The sequence below is a fragment of the Amborella trichopoda genome, chromosome 10 (assembly GCF_054954075.1).
Source record: "Amborella trichopoda isolate Santa Cruz 75 chromosome 10, AtrichopodaSantaCruz75HAP2 v2.0, whole genome shotgun sequence".
NCBI classification, from domain to species: Eukaryota; Viridiplantae; Streptophyta; class Magnoliopsida; order Amborellales; family Amborellaceae; genus Amborella; species Amborella trichopoda.
Genome location: NC_142345.1, coordinates 17059759 through 17079697, shown reverse-complemented (window position 1 = coordinate 17079697; position 19939 = coordinate 17059759). Strand labels below are relative to the sequence as shown.

The following is a 19939-nucleotide window of genomic DNA, read 5'->3' as shown; positions in this document are numbered from 1 at the left end:
GTGAACTTCCACCACCATTTACCTAATAAGGGAGAATTCATGGTCTTAATCTTCTTAATGCCTAGGCCACCGAACGTCTTGGGAGTGCAAACCTTCTCCCACACGACTAAATGGAACTTATGGCCCTTAGAAGCTTCATCAGCTTCTTGAGGTGCAGAGCAATGAGGGAATGAATTTGGAAAAGAAAAAGAGACATATGATAAATAGGGATATTGGTTAAAGTAGCTCTAATAAGGATAATTCCTAGGAACATGAGTCTACCCTTCCAGTTGGCGAGCTTCCAATCGAACTTTCTACAATGTTATCCCAAAGGTGCTTTCTAGCCTTGCCTAAATATAAAGGAAGCCCCAGATAACAGGACAAAAGTTTCTCAGTGCCACAACATAAGTGTTCGATTAAAGACATTCGTCACTTGAACTCCCTACATCTTCGGTTTAGACATATCGACCTTCATACTAGTAGAGATTTCAGAGCTTCTTAGAAAAAGCCCAAGATTATCCAACTGGTTTGGTTCAGCCCCACAGTAGAGCTTTCAGAACTTCTTAGAAAAAGCCCAAGATTATCCAACTGGATTGGTTCAGCCCCACAGAAGATAAGGGTATCGTCAACATAGAGGAGTGGGAAATAAGAGGGTTCTCACAAAAAGTCCTAAAACTTGTGAGAAGGCCACGATCAAATAGCTTAGTAATCGATCTAGAGAAGAGTGCCCCTATGAGAGAGAAAAGAAAAGGCGACAGGTCGTCGCCACATCTGAACCCCGTAGCATCAAGAAAAAACCCATCGAAGAGTAAGGAGGATATAGAAGGAGGGGGTGGAAATTAGAGTCTTTATTCAAGATCACCACTTGGAACCAAATCCCATACGATGTTGAATCTCATCAAATAGGCCCTAGTCAACATGGTCATAAGCTTTCTCCCAATCTAATTTGATGACAAGACCTTTGAGACTAGATATGGATTTGGAGTGACTGGCTTCATGAGACGTGAGGGCCCCATAAAGAATCTGCCTATTGGCCACAATGGCCGATTGGGCCAGATAGATGACAGAACCCAGCACCATTTGAAGACGAGAGGCAAGGACCTTAGAAAGAATCTTATACGATGAGTTGAGGCTAATAGGATCAAAATCTATAGAAGAATTCTTCAAAGAAAGCCATGAGGTCAAGAGCCAATGTTTCCCAAAAGTTTCAAAAGATACAATGGGAAATCCGTCAGGCCCCGGTGCTTTATCCCTAACAAGGTCGAAAACAACCTTGTGGATTTTCTTTATAGAGAAAGGTCTTTCAAGCCAGGAAACATCCTCCAAGGAAAGAGTCTGGAAAGAAAGGTCTCCCAAGATGGGAGTCGAAAGTGGAGGGGTCAAGAAAAGGTTTTTAAAGTACCAAACTATGATAAGCTAATGTGGTCAGGCGGGGAAAAGGATAGATATGCATTGTAACATTTTCCGGCCTTCTAAAACTAGCCGATTTGTGGAAGAAGGTGGTAGTCCTATCTCTAACCTTAAGCCATATAATCATCAATCTTGGGTACCAAAAGTTTTCCTCCTACTTGAGGCTGTAAAAAAGGTTATGTTTAGCAACAATTGTATCAGAAGCTTCTTGGGCCGAGAGGGTTCTTGTTTCTTCCAAGGCATCAAGGGATTGAATGCAGGCAGCAGAGTAAGCATGGATATGCTACTTAAAGTTGACTTGGAGGGAATGGCTCCACTACTTGATGGAAGCCTTAAGGAGCTGGAGTTTCTGGGAAAGCCTATACCTACTTAACCAAAAACCATGAAAGAGGACCACCAGCTTCTAAAAAAATGAGCGAAGGCAGGTTCGTCCAACCGGAACAGCCCAAACCTAAAATGCCAATTCACACGCTGGATGGGATTGGTATCAAGGAGAATGGGCTTATGGTATGAGGTCAACTTTGGGGAGATCATAAGGACGGGTCCCTGGGAATCTTGATTCCCATTCGTTGAAACTAAAAATCTATCTTTGTGATAATTGGGTTAGTCGCATGGCTGGACCAGGTAAAGGAGGCACCAGAGAAAGGAATATCCAGGAGAGGGATGTTATCGATGAACTCAAAGAAGGTTCTCATGGCCGCGTTATGCAGCTTGCAGAACTTTTTCCACATGTCCCCCTTACCGCATTAAAACCTCTGCCTAGGAACTAAGGAATATCGAGGGCAGGAGCTTCAGACTGCAACTCAAGCCACAACTCTTAACCCCTAATAGGACAGCTAGGGCCATAGACAAGGGAGGCTTCAAGCATTTCTTCTTATTTCTTTTGAGAGATATTCAAGAAGCTTTAAGCATTAAGTTATCTGAGATCTTGCTAATAGGGATATTCACAGAGAACTCCTTGATAGAGGAAGAGAGAACCTGTAGAATTGTAGGATTCCACAAAATCAAAATGCCCCTAGACGCAACTTGCGAGTATTGGCAATCCAGCTTCACAGTTTTCTACCCCAAGTGTCCCTACCCCTAGAATGATTAGGGGCAGGTAATTTGGTTTTAGAGGGCAAGAATATCAGGGTTGTGAACCGAGACAAGCCACAGGACCGCACTACACTTGGCATGACTACGAACACCCTTAATTTTCCAACAACGAATCTTTATCTAGGAGAATCGAGCTGTTAGGAGGTTTTCCTTCTCGACCTCCTCTTCTTGGGATTATGTGATAGGGAAGTGAGAAAGGAAACCGGTTCGCACGGGAAGGAAGGAGGGTCGTAGTTAACCCCAAGATGAAGGTTGGCGAGTTCCCTATTTCCTTTAGAGGGCCTCAGTTTGGAGTTAACCTAAGGCGTGCCTCTTCTTTCTTGAGGCAATCTTCGAGATCAGAAATGTTACTGTCATACACGAAGCCCATGATGTGAAGCACATTGGCCATACTTAGTTCACCTTTATTAACCCTAGCCAATTCCCAGGATTGGCTGAGATAGAGAATAGAATGTCAGAATTAAGCTCCTCTTCAACTTGGGGGACTCTGGACATAAAATAATATCCAAGGAGGAAGGAAGGGGAAAATATTGAGAATGGGTAAAGTGTTGATTGGAGGAAGCACTTGCAAAGTGGGGAGTGACATGGGTAAGTCTGCATCCTGAGCTTGTAAAGGCTAAATTGGCTCAAGTGCAAAGAAGTAATTTAGAGGTGGGATGAAGAGGGGGATTCTCCATGCCAAGCCATGCTCGGTGTTGATGGCGAGGCACATCTCTAAGAGAAGGGGGAACGAATTGTCTAAGTCAGAATAGTAAAGTCCCGTGCAACTCAAAGAGGGGTCGCAAAGGTATTCCATGAAGCAAGTGATGCCTCATAGGAGACAAAAAGAGGGGGAGAGGCAAGTTAAGGAGGAAGTGGAGGACACTCAGGAAGATGGACATAGGTAGGGGAGGGGGCGGCGGAGGGGAAGGTGTTGAGGGCATAAGAACATGGGAGAGGGGAGGAGTAAGGAGCGTGCTGCCGGCTATGGAGGATAGGCCTATGTTTTTGTCAGAGGCATTGGAAGTGATGGTGGTATTGCAAGGGCGGCAACAGGATTCCAGCCAGATAAATAGGGGAAAGGAGGAGAAGTGGGGGAAGAAGTAAGGAGAGAAGAATAAGAAGAAAGGGGAGAGGAAGAAAGGCCTGAGAAGGAAGAAGAATTGAGGACCAAAGAGAGGTGGGAGAGATTACTAAGGTGGTTAGCATAGGGACTACCATGATTATGGTTGGGTTAGCATTGAGGGGAGAAGATGCGGGGGCGAAGGGCAGGAGGGGAGGGACTACCATGATTATGGTTGGGTTAGCATTGAGGGGAGAAGATGAGGCGACAAAGGGCAGGAGGGGAGGTGGCAGGAGGGGAATTTGGAGAGGAGTTGAGGTGCCACCTTCAGGTTCTGAGGGAGAAGGTAGGAGGGAGGGAAGGGATAAGCCATGTGTAACAGGCACAAGGCCTGAGGCAGCAATGAGAGAGCGAGAGGTAGAGGAGTTAAGATGGACATAAATGGCCCTTGGAGGAGGAGCCAAGGGAGCCACTTGTGGGGCCACTTGCATTGACTTAGTAGAGGAAGAAGTCCACGTGGCGCTTGAGGGAGGCAGAAGATTGGGGCAAGCATTTATTTCTTGCAGGGTGCCAAGTGTCAAAGGCGGCACACCCGAGGTTGGGAGCTGAGCATGCATTGATGATGAGTCTACTTCATTAATGCATACATTAAGTGTATCCTGGGAATAGTGCATGGTGATGGCGCCAGCCTTGACAGATTAAATGCAGGTTCACCATGGGTACGAGGAGAAGGATAGTAGGGATGTGGAGAAGGGGACACATGGACTGGGATCCTGAGGAATTATGGGGTGAGGATTACGAGGAAAATCCACAAGTGGATCTCGAGGATTTTGAACCGTATGAGGAAGACCATGCCCAACACTAGGCCAGAAAGACTCTAGACTAGGATGATCCAGAGAGGAGTATGGAGCCAGACCATAGGAGGAAAGATGGGGTTCTTCCTAGCTTGCCTATTCTTCCTACAGACCACTGTAGTCCAACCATTGTGGTCACAAATGGAACGATCATGGCGGCCAGGAGAGGAGGAGCCCTAGATCGAGATTTTGACCTAATACAGGTGTCCATTGAAGTGGAGGTTCAGGGGGAATAGACTCCTTCTGCAAAGAAGCAACAATGATCATTACAAAACCTATGGGGTGAAATCCAAAGGAACAGATATGAATTCCCCATGGCAATAACCTATGGCCTTGAAGACCTGTGGAGACCAAAGATGAACAGGGATCCCTTCAACAATTAACTAAAACATGAGCTTCTGCAAGGTGTCTAGAGTTTCATCCCACTTCCTAATAGAGAGGCATCCCCTAGGAAAAGACAATATACTATGGACTACATCAGAAGGGAAGGAAGCATCCTTTGGGAGGGAAATGAGATATTTTCCATTTTACAGTAGCCTACACGAAATGTGGCCAAGCTTGAGAAAGCTTTGGAACCATTTGGTGATACCTCTTACATAATTGCTTGGAGTGAGAATGAAGCAACGAAGGAGTTCCTCAATGAGAAGAGATGTTCTTGAAACTCACTGGTATTGGATAGCCAAATGTGTGGGCAGAGTTTACAAAAGAGACCTGGTGGCGAGGTGAAGCAACAGTAGCCCTCAAAGGAGCTCCAGGTGAAGGGATACGCTGAGGAGAATTAGGGATGTGGGTGTTAACAGCTGTAACTTTTGCAAGTTCTACTACCAGAGGCGGACTAGGTAGAGGTTAGGGTTAAAGGACGATGCACAGGTTCCAAGGATGGGGGTGAATGAGGTCGCATTAGAAGTGGTAGAGTAGGAAGATGAACAAGAACTCCCTTGGATGGGTTTTCAAAAGGATCAGGAGGAGGCATCCTACTTTATGGACATCATGTTCTTTGTAACTGCCCTCCTTGTATGTTTAATGCCTGAAAAAAGCTTTTTCACTGAACTTGGTCATGAATGCTGGAAAATGAAGCAAGCCCGACCATCACACCTTTAAAATTAGACAATGCAATTTAATTCAGCTCTTCCTTGTCTGGATTCATGGGGCTTGGTTTTGGGGTGCTTGTTAAGAGGCGCTGGAAAGGCCCAAGAATGGAATTGAAAGAAACTAACAGCCACAATCAGAGCCACCATACCCAGCAGAATCCTACATAGGGAACACAAAGGTTCCTTTTCTCCTTTCCTTCTACACAGAGGAAACCCCTCAGATTTTGATGTACTATTCCTCTGCTATCTATATATCATTCTCTCTCATAATTGGTCTGTTTTTTTTGGGCAATTTTGTTTTGGATTGTTTTAAACTCTACTGGTTTATACATTCTATGGATTTTTTATTGTCTCATTTTCCATTGAGGGTTTGTTTTCTCGAGAATGGCAATTAAGTTCTCAACATTAGGGAATAAAAAATGGTTTCTCCTTATGGGTTGGTCAGAGATTGAATCCAAGCTTCTGACATGTCAACATGCTATTTGCCCCAATCCCTGAACAGAGCAAAGATGCATTGAGAAAAAGGAATGTCTCTATTATCTTGACATTATCAACCCTCTCAATTAATGCTTCAAGAGCCAGACCACATTTTAAGTAGGACTAACATACATCAATCCATTGCAATTTTCAAACAATAAAATGCTGTCAAATAAAGCCCCCATTGTTGAAATCAGACAGTTGATGCAAACAATTCCTGCTATCATGACCGCTTTTGGCTGAGGAACAGTCATCTCAACTGTCTTTTGCTGAAAACCAACAGTTGATGTAGCACAAGAAGTTTTTTGAACTAGAACAACTTAATGGGAAGGACTAAAGTCACCAATATCTATGCATCCATAGATTCATAAAGCATGACCTGAAAACTCTGAATGACCTGAAAGCTCTGAATGAGTTTCAGAGCTTATCTTGTTCCTTGCAAATAATCAGGAACTTTAACTTTGAAAATGTGGCATCAACTTTCTCCGCAATCAATGTGAGCCATGCCTGTAGTAATGCAAACCAGTTATGATGTGAACAAACAGAAAAACCAGTAGAGGAACAGCCCATGATTGAAGCATGTATATCTCTACAGCTCCCAGAAACAAAAAATAAAGCTACATACATAAAATGATAAACTATGACCATTGAAAAACATGGAAAAAAAAATTCTCAATCAAATCCTAGCTCTAAAACGAGAATATGACTTCGTTTTCTTTTTATATTGTTAACTGTCACCAACAAGAGAATATGACTTTTCAATGCACACTTCGTTAGATATCCTCTTTCCAAAGCCATACGTCAGCCTTCAGCTCCTAAAACATTTTAGGAGATTTGTGAATCAGAGACAACACAATGAAATGAAAAATCAAGATTGACTAACTGATCGTTCCAGCCAACACTTCAAAGGCCACAGGAAAAAAAAACACTTAACAAATTGGTAAAGACATAACAATGAAAGGTCCAAATTCCTTAATATTAAGTTAGTGAGAGTGAAGGAAGACTCTAAAGTACCTTTCCTAAGAAGCGCTCCAGATGACTCACACGAACTTAAGGAACATGGATCCTCTTGTTATATATGGATGGGTTTTGAAGCCATTCATGATTCAATAGGCGGCTCCAAAAGAATTTGATATCAAGGACAAGGAGACACCAAGGTACTTTCTTGTAATAAAGATAGTCAGGTCTCATAAGGTCATCTTTCATGTTATAAAAGAAATAAACTAGGGATGTCTTAGAAGACAAAAGAGAATGATACCAAGCCTACTCAGAAACAAGTCTAAAACAAATTGTGCCATGGCGAAGTGACAGGGGAACCATTAAAAGATGCTCGAAAGATTCAATGTCAGCAAGTCAACTCATCTATCTCATAATGCAGGACAATACATTTATTGTATAAATGCACCTTAATGACAAAAACCTACCCCTAACAGCTTTCAGAAGTTCACCACTCAAGTTACCCAATGATTAGAGATCTCCTACAGGATATTGTATCAAGCTTGGGGGCAACCTAGTTAACTAAGAAGAGTAAAAGGCAAAGTTAGTAGTACTAAGATCCAGTGCAGAGGTACAGTACTGCTAGTTGCAAGCTAGTTTGGCTGAAGTACCTCCTCCAAGACATTGGTATCCAATAAATGGTCCTATAATGTGTATTGCAACAGTATCATGTTGCCTCTAATCCTATGAGCACATGAAGGACATAGAAGGGACTGCCACTGCCACCTCAAGCCAGGAAAGATGACACATCTAGTGATTCACATATCTTATGGCAAGACTAGAAATTAGATTTTGGGCAGTGCTGGCTAAGGCCATTTGCAGGAGCAATTTGGACATGTCAAATATCCACTTGCAAACTTGATGGGGTAAAGTGAAGTTATGCTTGTGAGAGAATTCATTTCATCTGCTTGTAGTTAATCTGATCTCTTGTAAGTTGTAATATGCATCCTTTTGGACACATTTAATGGTAGTTATGCCTAAGAGCATAGTTTCATTATTTGATCTTTGTAACATGTAGAATACACCAGAAATTGTTGAAATCATTCTCTCTTGCCCAGCTTCTAGTATCAAACTTGCAGATAACCAAACAGAGAAGAATAAAAAACTCTCAGATGCTATTTGACATAGAGAGAGAGAGAGAGAGAGAGAGAGAGAGGTGTGTGGGGTGCGGGTTGGGTCTCATTTGTGTCCTTGTTAAGAAGCTTGATGCATGCTGTGCTCTAGAAACTGACCTAATTTATTCCATTCAGTCCGTGGTTAATATGTCACAATTGTGTTATTCTGCACGTGTATCAAGTAGGAAAAACACGCTTCTAAGTGAAACCTTAGCTTTCCTTCGATACACAATGAGAAATTAATAGAATGATAATCATATTCAACAATTTACAACATCATATTGAATTTATAATCCAATCTAACCACTAGTACAGTGGGCCCCAGAGTGCAGAACCAGATCTTAAAGAGTTTTGGAGCCATTGCTTTATAGACATTAAAACAAACACGGTCTGACTAACATAAGTGGCCAATCTTTAATTTGCAATGTCAGGGCCAGTTTGGATAATTACTTTTAACAGAAGTAGAGTCTTTTGCCTAAAACTATTATACTCAGCAGGTCTGCATAATATTACTTCCAGAGCTGTTTGGTAGGTACCTCATACTGTGTATAATATTGTTTGGTTGGTTTAGTAGAATCACGGTACCTTAAAAGAACCTGAAACTTCACCCTGATCATTGGCCCCTTACGTTCCTGTTTCTTCCTCCATCCATTCTACTGACCTGATCACTAATTCGTTACATTCAAGTTTCTCACTCTATCTACCTTACAAGAATCTGGACCTTAACTCTGATTACCACCTAGTATAATTGAGTTTCTCCCTTCAACTCGTTCACTAAAAGTCGCCGTACTAGTCATTGACTCATTGCTCAATTGAGCTTCTCTCTCCACTAACTGAAATACTATTGAGTATCTCTCTACAATTGCTTGCACCATTTATCAGTGCCTGATTTCGTATTTGGATCCTTATCTTCCACTACCAAACTCTCCACTACTCGATAACATATTTTATTTTTTGGTATTAAACCCTCAAGATGTTTGAACGCAGCTTTTAGAAGATCAACCACGAGGAAATCAGGAGCATATTGACCATTGGAACCATCATAACTCCCAATGGATAACCACCCGTGCTACTCTGTACAACAACATAAGCCCTATCATCCCCTGCTTTTCCATGAGCTTATTGATGGTTTTTTGCTTTTAAGTCAGTATTAAGCCTCATATAGTAATTCAAAATTGGGATTGTTTTTTCAAATATACCATTTCTTATACGGTTGGAGCCCTAAATTTAAGGATAGGAACCACCTGTGGCCTCTATCTCTCTGATAAACTCCTCTAAAGGACATTTCTAACACTAGAAAAGCCTTCTTTCCACAGTAGAAAAGCCCTTCTTTCTCACACTAGAAAAGTCCTTTCCCTCACATGCTCTCATGGTTAACCTTCACCCCCAAACCCTAGAAATCTTCTTTGCCAAAACCGCTTTTCTTTACCTCTCAAGATTTTGCGTTTTCTATCTCTCAAGATTTATAGAGTTTTAGAGAGATGGTGGCTTGCAGGTTGAGAATGTCTGCCATGGCTTTCATGGCAGTTCTCACGGCTTATGCAATGGTCATAGAAGCCTCTTGTGGGTTTTTGCTGCCACTCTTGCAGGTTTTTGGGCCTCTTGAGAAGTTCGTGAGCGAGAAAGAAGAGAGAGAGAGAGAGAGAGAGAGTGCTTAGGTAGCCGAAGAAAAAGGCCCCTGACAAAAAGGATAAAGTACGTTTTATTAAACAAAAAACCATTTTCAAAGATATGATTTTATATGGAAATCCAATAATATGTGCACCACCGGTTAATAAGAGATACTACCAAACAACAATTAAAGTCTTAAAATGAATATTTTAATCCAAACCACGAATTATTAGTAATTGTGGGTGCATCCAAACAGGCCTGTATAGAGCAAGTTATCAATAAATAGGGTGAGTGCCAACAATGAAAGCAACACCTTTGTTACATAAATTACAAGGCAAAAAGCATGTGCTGAATCTAATTAGCAACATGCTTAGAAAATTGTATGGATGAACTTTAACATGACTTCTAAATAGTGACACAATTTCTGCCAGCGTTTTAAAATGCGGGATTCAGCGTTTTAAAATGTCGAGCTCTTGCTGCTCCTCTACTCCTCTATGCTCTAGTGCTAAGTCGATCTTCTTCATTAGCCCTTGTTGCTAGCTCGACATCAAGCCATATAAGATCCTTACCGTCAAACACACGCTCTAGTCTTGGATCCATGGTCTACTCATTTGTGGAATCACCATCAGCTTCATACAATTGAATAGGGTTGAGCTTCATGCGATTTTGAAACCTCTCCCTAAACCGCTCATTATACCGCAAATCAACCAAATCATTCAACTTTTTCTGCTCCAACCTATTCCTTTTTTTTGTATGGAGCGATAGTAGAAAATTAAAAATAGTTTTTATATTAGAAAATTGAAATTTGAAATTGAAATTCAAGAAATAAGAATTAAAGAACAAGGAGTTAAGGACTTACATGTTCAAATGCACTCCAATTGCGTTCACAACCAGATGAGCTACATGTGAGATTCAACACTCAAATAGCAAGACGTAGATTTGGTGTCGCTTCCATATAATGCCCACCACGCAGCAGTATAATATTTTATAATTTAGATTATAATATTGATAAAAATTATGGGTAAACAAATAAATAATAGAACTATATATAAAGTCATAGACAAGTAAGGGTACTTTGTGCCTTTACCTGGTTCCGTAGTGTCCCTATTTCGAGTACCAATATCTCTCCCAAAGTTTCCCAAGGCTAACTTGAACTTATTCAATTCATGACCCTGGATCTCATCTTGGATATCTTTGTCAGGCACCAACGTCTCAAGCACATCTAAGAACCCACCATTTATTACACGATCTGACTCAATGGATGGGTGCTTATAGTGAAGAGATGGATTTAGAAAATAACCGGCTGAATGGAGGTGCCTATGAAGCTGGGTATCCCATCTCCTATCAAAACTTTCATGTATAGCCTTGCTCATATTTTCATCATCCTTTAAAACATTTTTATCTCTTCTCTTGCCTTTTTCATTGCCTCATGTATGTAGCCTATGGCAGGCTTCACATCACCATCAACCAGTCGAAGCACTCTAACTAAAGGGCGAGCCACCTCCAATACAAAAATTATTTGACTCCAAAAAGATGTATTCAAAATAATTTTTTCAGCCTTTCACCCATCCTTATGCTTTGACCATTTACTTTGACTCCATTGCTCTAAAGCAAACATGGTCCTCAAGGCACTTTTTTGCTTGGCTAAGCTTCGAAAAGTGAGAAATGACGTGGCAAATCTAGTGATACCCGTTCACACTAGTTCTCTCTTCTTTATAAAAAACCTCATCATGCTTAGGACTATGGTATGATTGTAAATAAATCCAACAACAAACATAGCTCTTGGAATCACACCATTAAATAAAGATGTTGTACCCATTTCCTTGAGCATAAGATTAACACAATGAGCTGCGCAAGGAGTCCAAAACATATGCGTCCTTTTAAAAGTCAAAAAATGCCCAGCTGCAGTATAATTGGTACCATTGTCAGTGACAATTTGCACCACATTTTTCTCTCTAACAAACTCTACAATCTCATCCATCAAGCCACATAAGTATGTAGCATCATGTGACTTGTCTGATGCATCAACAGACTTAACAAAAAAAGTACATGTTGGATAGTTAACCAAAAAATTAATGAATGCCCTCGACTTCCCATCGGACCAACCATCACACATAATACCGGCCCCATATTTTGCCCACCATTCTCTTTGAGAAATCAAAATTTTGTTGACATCAAATACAACATCCTTCAACAACAGCTCCCTAACCTCATGTAGTGAAGGAGGAACAAGTCCTGAGCCGTATTGGCCAATTGCCTGGACCATTCATGCAAAACTATCAAGAGTTATAGTATTAAAAAGAATTTTGACCATGTAAATCCGCTTTGCAATCTACTTACATACCGACTTCCTCTGTATTTTCTTGTATTTATTTTCAATTGTAGTTTGTTTTGTTTTTTTCTCTCTCTTGAACCACAATTCTGAGGCTAGGGGTGCAAAGACATCCATTGGCCCCTTAGAGAGATGTGTTCTTTTTTCAACACTACCACCAATATTTATAACCCTCTCTCTTGAGACTGGAATTCGAGTACCCCCTTGTCTCATTGCAACTTCAGATATATCATCATCATCATCATCATCATCATCAACATCATCATCATCATCATCATCATCATCATCATCATCATCATCATCATCATCATCAAATAATTGCATATCATCAAGTAATTCTTTTCTTTTCATTTTTTTCTTCTCTTTATCTTTTACTGGATCCTTATTACTAGAATATTGGGAAGAAGACATTGCCCCAAAAATAAATATTATTGTGCAAGGAATAAAAAGTTTTCGGTTCTTGAAGCAATGCTCGATTTCTTCACGACCTTTGAAACCCTCGATTTCTTGTCACAAATTCATCTAAACTTCGCCAAATCAACAACCAAAAGGTTCAAATCAAGATCCAAGTATCAAACAATCCACAAATCCAAGATTTCAATGAAAAACAATTTCCACCCTTTCTTTTTTTGCTCGATTTGATCCCAAAAAAGCCACAAAAGTGGCTGTAAATGATCATTTAGGGGGTTTAATACCCCCCAAACTATTTCCCCCAAGTTGTGATAGTAAAAAATGACCATCTTGCTCATCCCGAGGAGCACAATTGAAAAAAAAAAGGCGAAAAATTATGCGGGCATATGCGGTAGATGCACTATGCAGCTTTGATGCGCTATGATGCGGCCGCATAGCTCCAAAGCGCATATGCGGTCTTTTTCGATGCGGTGTTCACCGCATACCGCATGATGTAGCCGCATATGCGGCCACATGTTAAAACATTGATTTCTGTTGCATATTAAGCAAGGACATAAATGGAAAGCCACAATATAAAGTAAAATATGTGGGTTATGTTAGGGTGCTCACACTATAAAGTACTCAACAAATTTTGGACATTTATATACACTTGTTTTGTACATGAAGTATTTTTTTTAATAAGGGTATTTTTGGTCATTTGGAGGGGTGTGACATCATCTACATGGGTATATCACCCACATGAACTGCTAGTGTGCTCCAAGTGGGTGATGTCATACCCATGTGCATAATATCACATCCATCCTAATTACAAAAAATAATCTTACTAAAAAAATGTTGTATTACAAAATATGGGTATATTAGTGTCCAAAATTTGTCGAGTACAAATACAAAATGCTTCATAGTGTGAGTGGTCGGATCTGATTTCTTGTCATCCTGGGTCGTCCCGGATATCGGTGAACCGGTCGGGGGAATCCTCTCTCAAACAACCGCAAGGCCCATGTGTGCTTCGCGATTGTTTGAGAGAGGATTCCAACGACCGGGTCACCCATATTTGGGGCCACCTGGAAAGATGAGAAATCAGGTCCGACCAACTGGCAACTCCACTGGGGACGCGCCACCCTATCGTTGGTTCGGTTTGCTCGCAAACCTTCACAGCACTTAATTACACTTAAAAATGGCTCTGGGGTTTACTAACTCTTCCTATTACCGAGTTGGGGACTTCATGATCCCCACACCCGTGAATATGTCCCTTGGGGGTAAGGTTTCTCAACTTACATCTCCCTCCCTTCTTTTGCGAAGCGACCAAACAGCTCGCACTTGGGTTCCAGCCCAACCTAAGGCGAGAAGGGGCCCTCAAACCCCTTACTTCCCCTAGACCGGCACCAACAGTCAATCCGTTGTCACTAAATGCATAGGTGGTTCTAAAACCACCACTTCTCATACTCACCCAGCTACTGGTGGACCTTCCATCAGTCTCAAATCCACTCCCCCTTTTCTCGCAAGCGGCTCTTCTAAAGTCGTGCTTCTGTGGGTACCAAGAAGGTCACCCCCAACTCTTCTTTCCACACGCATGACAGCCGTCTCGACATCGCATCTCACACACCCCAGACCGGTGGTTTAATCGCTGAACCGTCTCAGTCAAAAAACCGCATGGTCACTCGACACACTTTAACACCCACCACGACTAGCGGCCTAGTCGTTGGCTCATCTTCTCAGGGCAAGCAAAAAGCTACCCCGAGTCTCGCGCACACGGTGCGTCTCTTAAGACCCAGACCCAGACCCACTGTTAAGAGTGGCTCTCAAACCACTCCAACTGCATTGCATACAATTCACTCAGCTCGGGGCTGCTCAAATGCCATCCCTCCAAAGAGCACACGATCAACGACCCAGTCGTACGTCAAATGCGCACATATACTGGCATGCAAAAAATGGTGGCCATAAGGCCACTCCAATCACTAAGGTCGGCATCCCAAAGGTCGGACCTTTTACCTCACTAAGGGTTGGTCCCCAGACTGCCCCAAACACGTCTTCGAACTCTGCACACACAAACAGGTCTGACATTGCCACTAGTTCTGAGGGCAAACGTGAAAAGAGTCCAGAAGAACTGCTTGCCTTCACTCAAGGGCAGTTCTACCTGGCCATCAAGAAGGGAAATAATGGTGAAGCACGGATATGGGGTCAGGAGACCAAGATGCTGAAAGCGTGACTTAACCCATTTCAAAGGGTTGAGAGCTTCATTGCCAAGATAAACCTCATGAACAAGGAAGAAGCTCTGCCATCGTTCGTCCCCTCTACTCCTTTACCTGAATTGATCCTGGAATCTCGGAGATCGAATGAACTAGATTGTTCTTTAACCGATGCTGATGATGCGGTTTCCATTACCCTCATCCATCCAATCACCCCACTTCTGATGAGAGCTCATCACTCCCATTTAAGGAAAACTACCCCTTGATGGTGGATGGGATGAGCCACATTCCCTCCATTAGTGACCTCCGTAAAGTGGCTTTGCCATGCCACGAAGAACCCATGATTCCTTATGATGACACATGCTCTTTTCATGGCTCGAAAGCTTCTTATGTTCTCTTGATGATGACGTGGTCTCATTGTCTTATGAGAGTTTCACATTCTCATTCAATGATGAGGATATCCATGCCTTTGAAAAATGAAGTGGGCCCGAGGGAAGCCCGACAAATGTCATCAATGATGTTGTTGAAGTAGCAGCAGTTGAACCCATGATCGAAAATTCCATCGAATAAGAGGCATGTGGTGAGCAAACTATGTTGGAGAGTACCACCTCAAATGAAGAAGAAGTTTTCGAGGCAATTGTCCCTCCACTCTCCAGTGATGAGAGACTCAACCCTTCAAGGGAAGAAGAACCTTCAAGCATGACCGATGTCAATGCCATGGTGATAAATGAAATGTCAGAAATACATGGAGACGAGATTGCGCAGCTTAAAGCCACATTAAAGCAATTGCACGCTGAGATGAAGACAAAAGATGAAATGATGGAAACCATGCGCCAAGAGATGTTGGTGCCCCATGAGGTTGAGCATACTCCCTCGGCACACCAAATCCTCTTTACCGCCTCCCGACCACTATCTCAGCCCATTGAAACAACGCCATCAAAAGAAGAGTTGTTCCCACTCATACCTCCCTCACTCTCAGTCCCTTCTTCATCGACCCAGGTTGTGGATAAGGAACTAGTGAAAGGCATGGTAGCTGAAGCATTGAAGGAATACAATATCCCAGCGGTTGAAGAGTTGAATCGTTATCAAAAACCTTACCCGGCTCATGTTGACCAAACTCCCTTCCCGCAAAACTACCAAAGGTTCGATTTTCCCAAGTATGATGGCACCGGCTCGTCGCAGCAACACATAGCTCACTTTGTTTCTGCTTGTGAAAATACCACCAACAATGAGCATCTCTTGCTCCGACAATTTGTGGGGACCCTTACAGGACCTGCGTTCAAGTGGTACTCTCGATTACCACCAGGTCAATTTCATCATGGGAACAAATAGAGAGAGAGTTTCTCAAGCACTTCTATGACATAGAAAGGTAAAAGCCACATGAGCCAGTGATCGAGTATATCAGAAGGTGGCGCAACCTGGCTATAAATTTGGCCACTCCAGTGGGTGAGCTTCAAGAAGTGGAATACTGTGTAGAAAGAATGCACCAAGAATTGTCAAATGCATGTCAGCGCATCATGTCATTCCTCATTCGCCAAAATGATTGACAGAGCAGTGCGAATGGAAGACTTGCTTAAACATCATGGCAAAATATCAGATCGCTTCACAGTGGTGAAAGATGATGAGCAATTAGCAATGACCATGCCAGACAATATGCATTCCTCGTGGCAAAACTAGCACAAGAGTTATTCCTTTGACGAAGGCATGGTCCCCAAGTTGCTTGAAACTCACATATCCAAGGGAATGATCGAGCTATCAGCACCAAAGAGGCTGGACGAAGTCAGAAAGGATGACGACCCTAACTACTGCTGATATCATAGAATGCTTGGTCATATGACCGAAGATTGTCATGCTAGTAAAGGTATCATCCAGAACTTCATAGACAATGGGCAATTGAATTTGGGGCATGCAATATGAATCATGAGCATGCAAGACCCTAAACTGCGTAACCTTGATCCAAGTTATACAACCTTAAACTATAGCACACGTCATAACCGCATGACGTTAAACTGCTTTGCATCACGGTCCAAGTTATATGACCTTAAACTAAAGCACACGTCCTGGCCGCATGACGTTAAACTACATCGCACAATGGTCCACGCTGCAAGAGCCTAAATTGCATCACATCATGGTCCAAGCTACATGACCCTAAACTATAGCACACATCTTGGTCGCATGACGTTAAACTGCATCGCACAATGGTCCACACTGCAAGACCCTAAACTGCATCGTATCATGGTAGCTACATGACCCTAAATTATAGCACACGTCCTGACCGCATGGGGTTAAACTGCTTCGCACGATGGTCCAAGCTACATGACCCTAAACTATAGAACATGTCCTGACCGCATGACGTTAAACTGCTTCGTACAATGGTCCAAGTTATATGACTTTAAACTATGGCACACGTCCTAGTTGGATGACATTAAACTGTTTCGCATGATGGTCCGCGCTATACAACCCCAAACTATAACACACGGTCTTCAAGGCACGACCCTAAAACTTGCCTCCATTAGGTCTTGGTGGACGACCTTAAATCACACCAAATCGACGGTCATGAAAGCATGACCTTAAAATTGCCTCCCCATGGTCACAGCGGCATGACCTCAAAATCACCGCCTCAAAAAGATGGACATGCTGAAAACCTGCAAGGGCGTCATGAGTAAACGAATCAAAAGAAAAGAAAAGAAAAGAAAAGAAAAGAAGAAAAAAAAAAAAAAAAAAAAAAACAGATGACTGAGATGCTGTGCACCCCAAAAAGCCACCATTGAAAAATATGTCAAAAAGAAAAGAGAAAAGACGGCCATAGTGAAAATTCACAAGGGTACTAAGGGCAAAAAGTGTCTAAATAAAGGGACCCTTAGGGGCACTCATTCTCAAAATAAGGACGTGTTGATCTTATTCTACAGGTCATCACGAACAAAAATGTCATGGTCTTGCGTCCCTGTGGCGTGACGTTAAAACTGTGCGACATGTAGTCCGCATACACGACTATAAACTGCCTCCTGTTCCTACACATCTCCGTAGGGTTGCCGCATGACACCTTGCTACATATAGCCCCTATCATGTCCTAGCATGCAATCGCCTCTCCATAATGTCCGCCAGCACTCCAAGTGCAATCTCTCCAAGTGAGGCGTACCACAGTTCTGACTTTGCGTTTTTAAAGCATGTAACCGTCCCTTTACACAAAGCAATATCCCAGTCTCAACTGTGAGAATCAAAACCATGTTTTCACTTCTTCGTAAAATCCCCCAAGGGAGGAGCACCATTGATTCAAAACTTATCATTTCCAGTATTACTCTCAATGGACGCATACCACAGTTCCCAGTTGTGCGACCTCAATGCATGCAATCACCTACTCATAAAGCCATATCCCCAGAGGAGGAGCACTACACTCCAAACTCAGCACCACCAGGCGCTCTCCCCAAGTGAGGTGTACCACAGTTCCTACTGTGTGACTTTAAGCCATGCCATGGTCTCTTTGTAAAGCCATATCCCCAACGAAGAAGCACCATTTCACCCCATCTCTCTCTTATACGCGCATCTCCACGTGCGCGCAACACCATGGCCCCGTCACGCCTCCCCCGCACGCCACCATGGCCCCGTCGCACCTATTCGCGCACGCACGTGGCACTGTCCAAAAATCTTCTTTCCCCTTCCTCGCGTGCACACCCGGATACACAGATGTTGCGCGGCTCCGTCAAAGGAATCTTCGACCGCTCTTCACGCGTATGCGCATGTCGCGGCCCTTGTGTGCCTAGCTCCATCACACTTTGGGCCCCAGCTCACCCCAGTGAGCCCTATGCAAATAATCCCTCTGTCCTATAAATTGTCAAATAGAAGGGGGCATAATGAGCACCCAATGAGGACCGTCATGAATAAAAGTGGGAGCTTCAGGCACACACAGCCACAAAGCTATGAGTAAAAGTGCCAAAAAACAAAAAATCAAGCATGGTGAAAACCCATGAGGGTGCCATAAGTAAAAATGACAGGCGGGCATGGTCATGAAGCCATGAGTAAGAGTGTCTTGAAAATAAGAGAACCTGGCATGGTGAAAACCCGCAAAGTGGCCATGAGTATAAATGGAAAAACAAAAGGTGGACGTGACCTCAAAGTCAGGTAAAAGAGCCTCAATGAAAAGGAGTTGGTGAAAACCATTTTTATGGCACCACTTCTATTCAGTTTAGGTGAAAACCCGAAAGGGCGCTTGGACAAGATAAATAGGTTGATGCAACTCTTGACCAAAAGAAGAAGACCTAAGCCAATTATAAGCAAGAAAATCGCAAGGAGCTGAGTAAAATCCAGATCAGCCCTTCACCACCAACTAGATTGGGACCAAACGCCCACCAAGGGCACCCACTAGTCGGCCCCATAGCCAAAATCAAATTCCAACAACACTAAGATTGCCTCCGCTCTCAATCCCTCAAAAGCCCACAAAGGGCAAACCCTAGTCAGCCCCAGAGCCAAAAATCTTTCTCCAACAAACTAGAATGGGATCACACGCCCACAAAGGGCACCCACTAGCTGGCCCCAAAGCCAAAATTCCTTCTCCAACAACTAGAATGGGATCAAACGCCCACAAAAGGCACGCACTAATCCGCCCCAGAGCCAAAACTCCCCAACAACTAGAATGGGATCAAACGCCCACAAAAGGCACCCACTAGTCGGCCCCAGAACCAAGATTCACCACCAGCTAGGTCGGGGCAAACCCTACCAAGGGAACCCGCTAGCTGGGCCATTAGGAGGCATTGTTGATACGGACTGGTAAGCCCTTCACGAGGCAGCCTATCAATGCGCTTTCCCAAAAAAGAAAAGGATTCCAATAGGATTGGGAAGAAAGCCCTTAAGCAAGATCCCCTTCTGAAGGAAGTTTAGCATGATCTCCCCCTCAAGGACTGCACAGATGCTGGTGATCGAGAAAAAAAAAAATCAGGCATGGTGAAAACCCGCGAGGGTGGCATGAGTAAAAATGACAAGTGGGCATGACCATGAAGCCATGAATAAGAGTGTCCTAAAAATAAGAGAACCGGTCATGGTGAAAACCCGCAAGGGTGCCATGAGTAAAAATGAAAAAACAAAAGGTGGACGTGACCTCAAAAGTCATGGGTAAAAGAGCCTCAATGAAAAGGAGTGGGTGAAAACCATTTTTATTGCACCACTTTTATTAAGTTTAGGTGAAAACCCGAAAAGTAGAAGACCTTAGCCAATTACAAGCAAGAAAATCGCAAGGCACTGAGTAAAATCGAGATCAGCCCTTCACCACCAACTAGATTGGGACCAAACGCCCACCAAGGCCACCAACTAGTCGGCCTTAGAACCAAAATCAAATTCCAACAACAC

The 19939-nt window shown here is 43.0% G+C and overlaps 1 protein-coding gene across 6 annotated transcripts in view; it reads right to left on the bottom strand.

Moving 5' to 3' along the window:
• Window positions 1-19939, bottom strand: part of CCB4 (cofactor assembly of complex C) — a 67389-nt gene that overhangs the window by 3886 nt on the left and 43564 nt on the right. For 3 of the 6 annotated variants that reach the window (XR_002281748.2, XM_006849017.4, XM_020670169.2), the window contains one exon: window positions 5986-6455. The exons of 1 other annotated variant lie outside the window; for it this stretch is intronic. Coding sequence is in view for 3 of the 5 variants with exons in the window: in XM_006849017.4 (XP_006849080.3) it covers window positions 6366-6455 (90 nt within the window). In the remaining 2 variants the exon portion in view is untranslated. Of the gene's footprint in view, window positions 1-5985; window positions 6456-9830; window positions 10300-19939 lie in introns of those variants that run through there. 2 more of the 6 variants (XR_002281749.2, XM_020670168.2) reach the window with 1 other exon arrangement.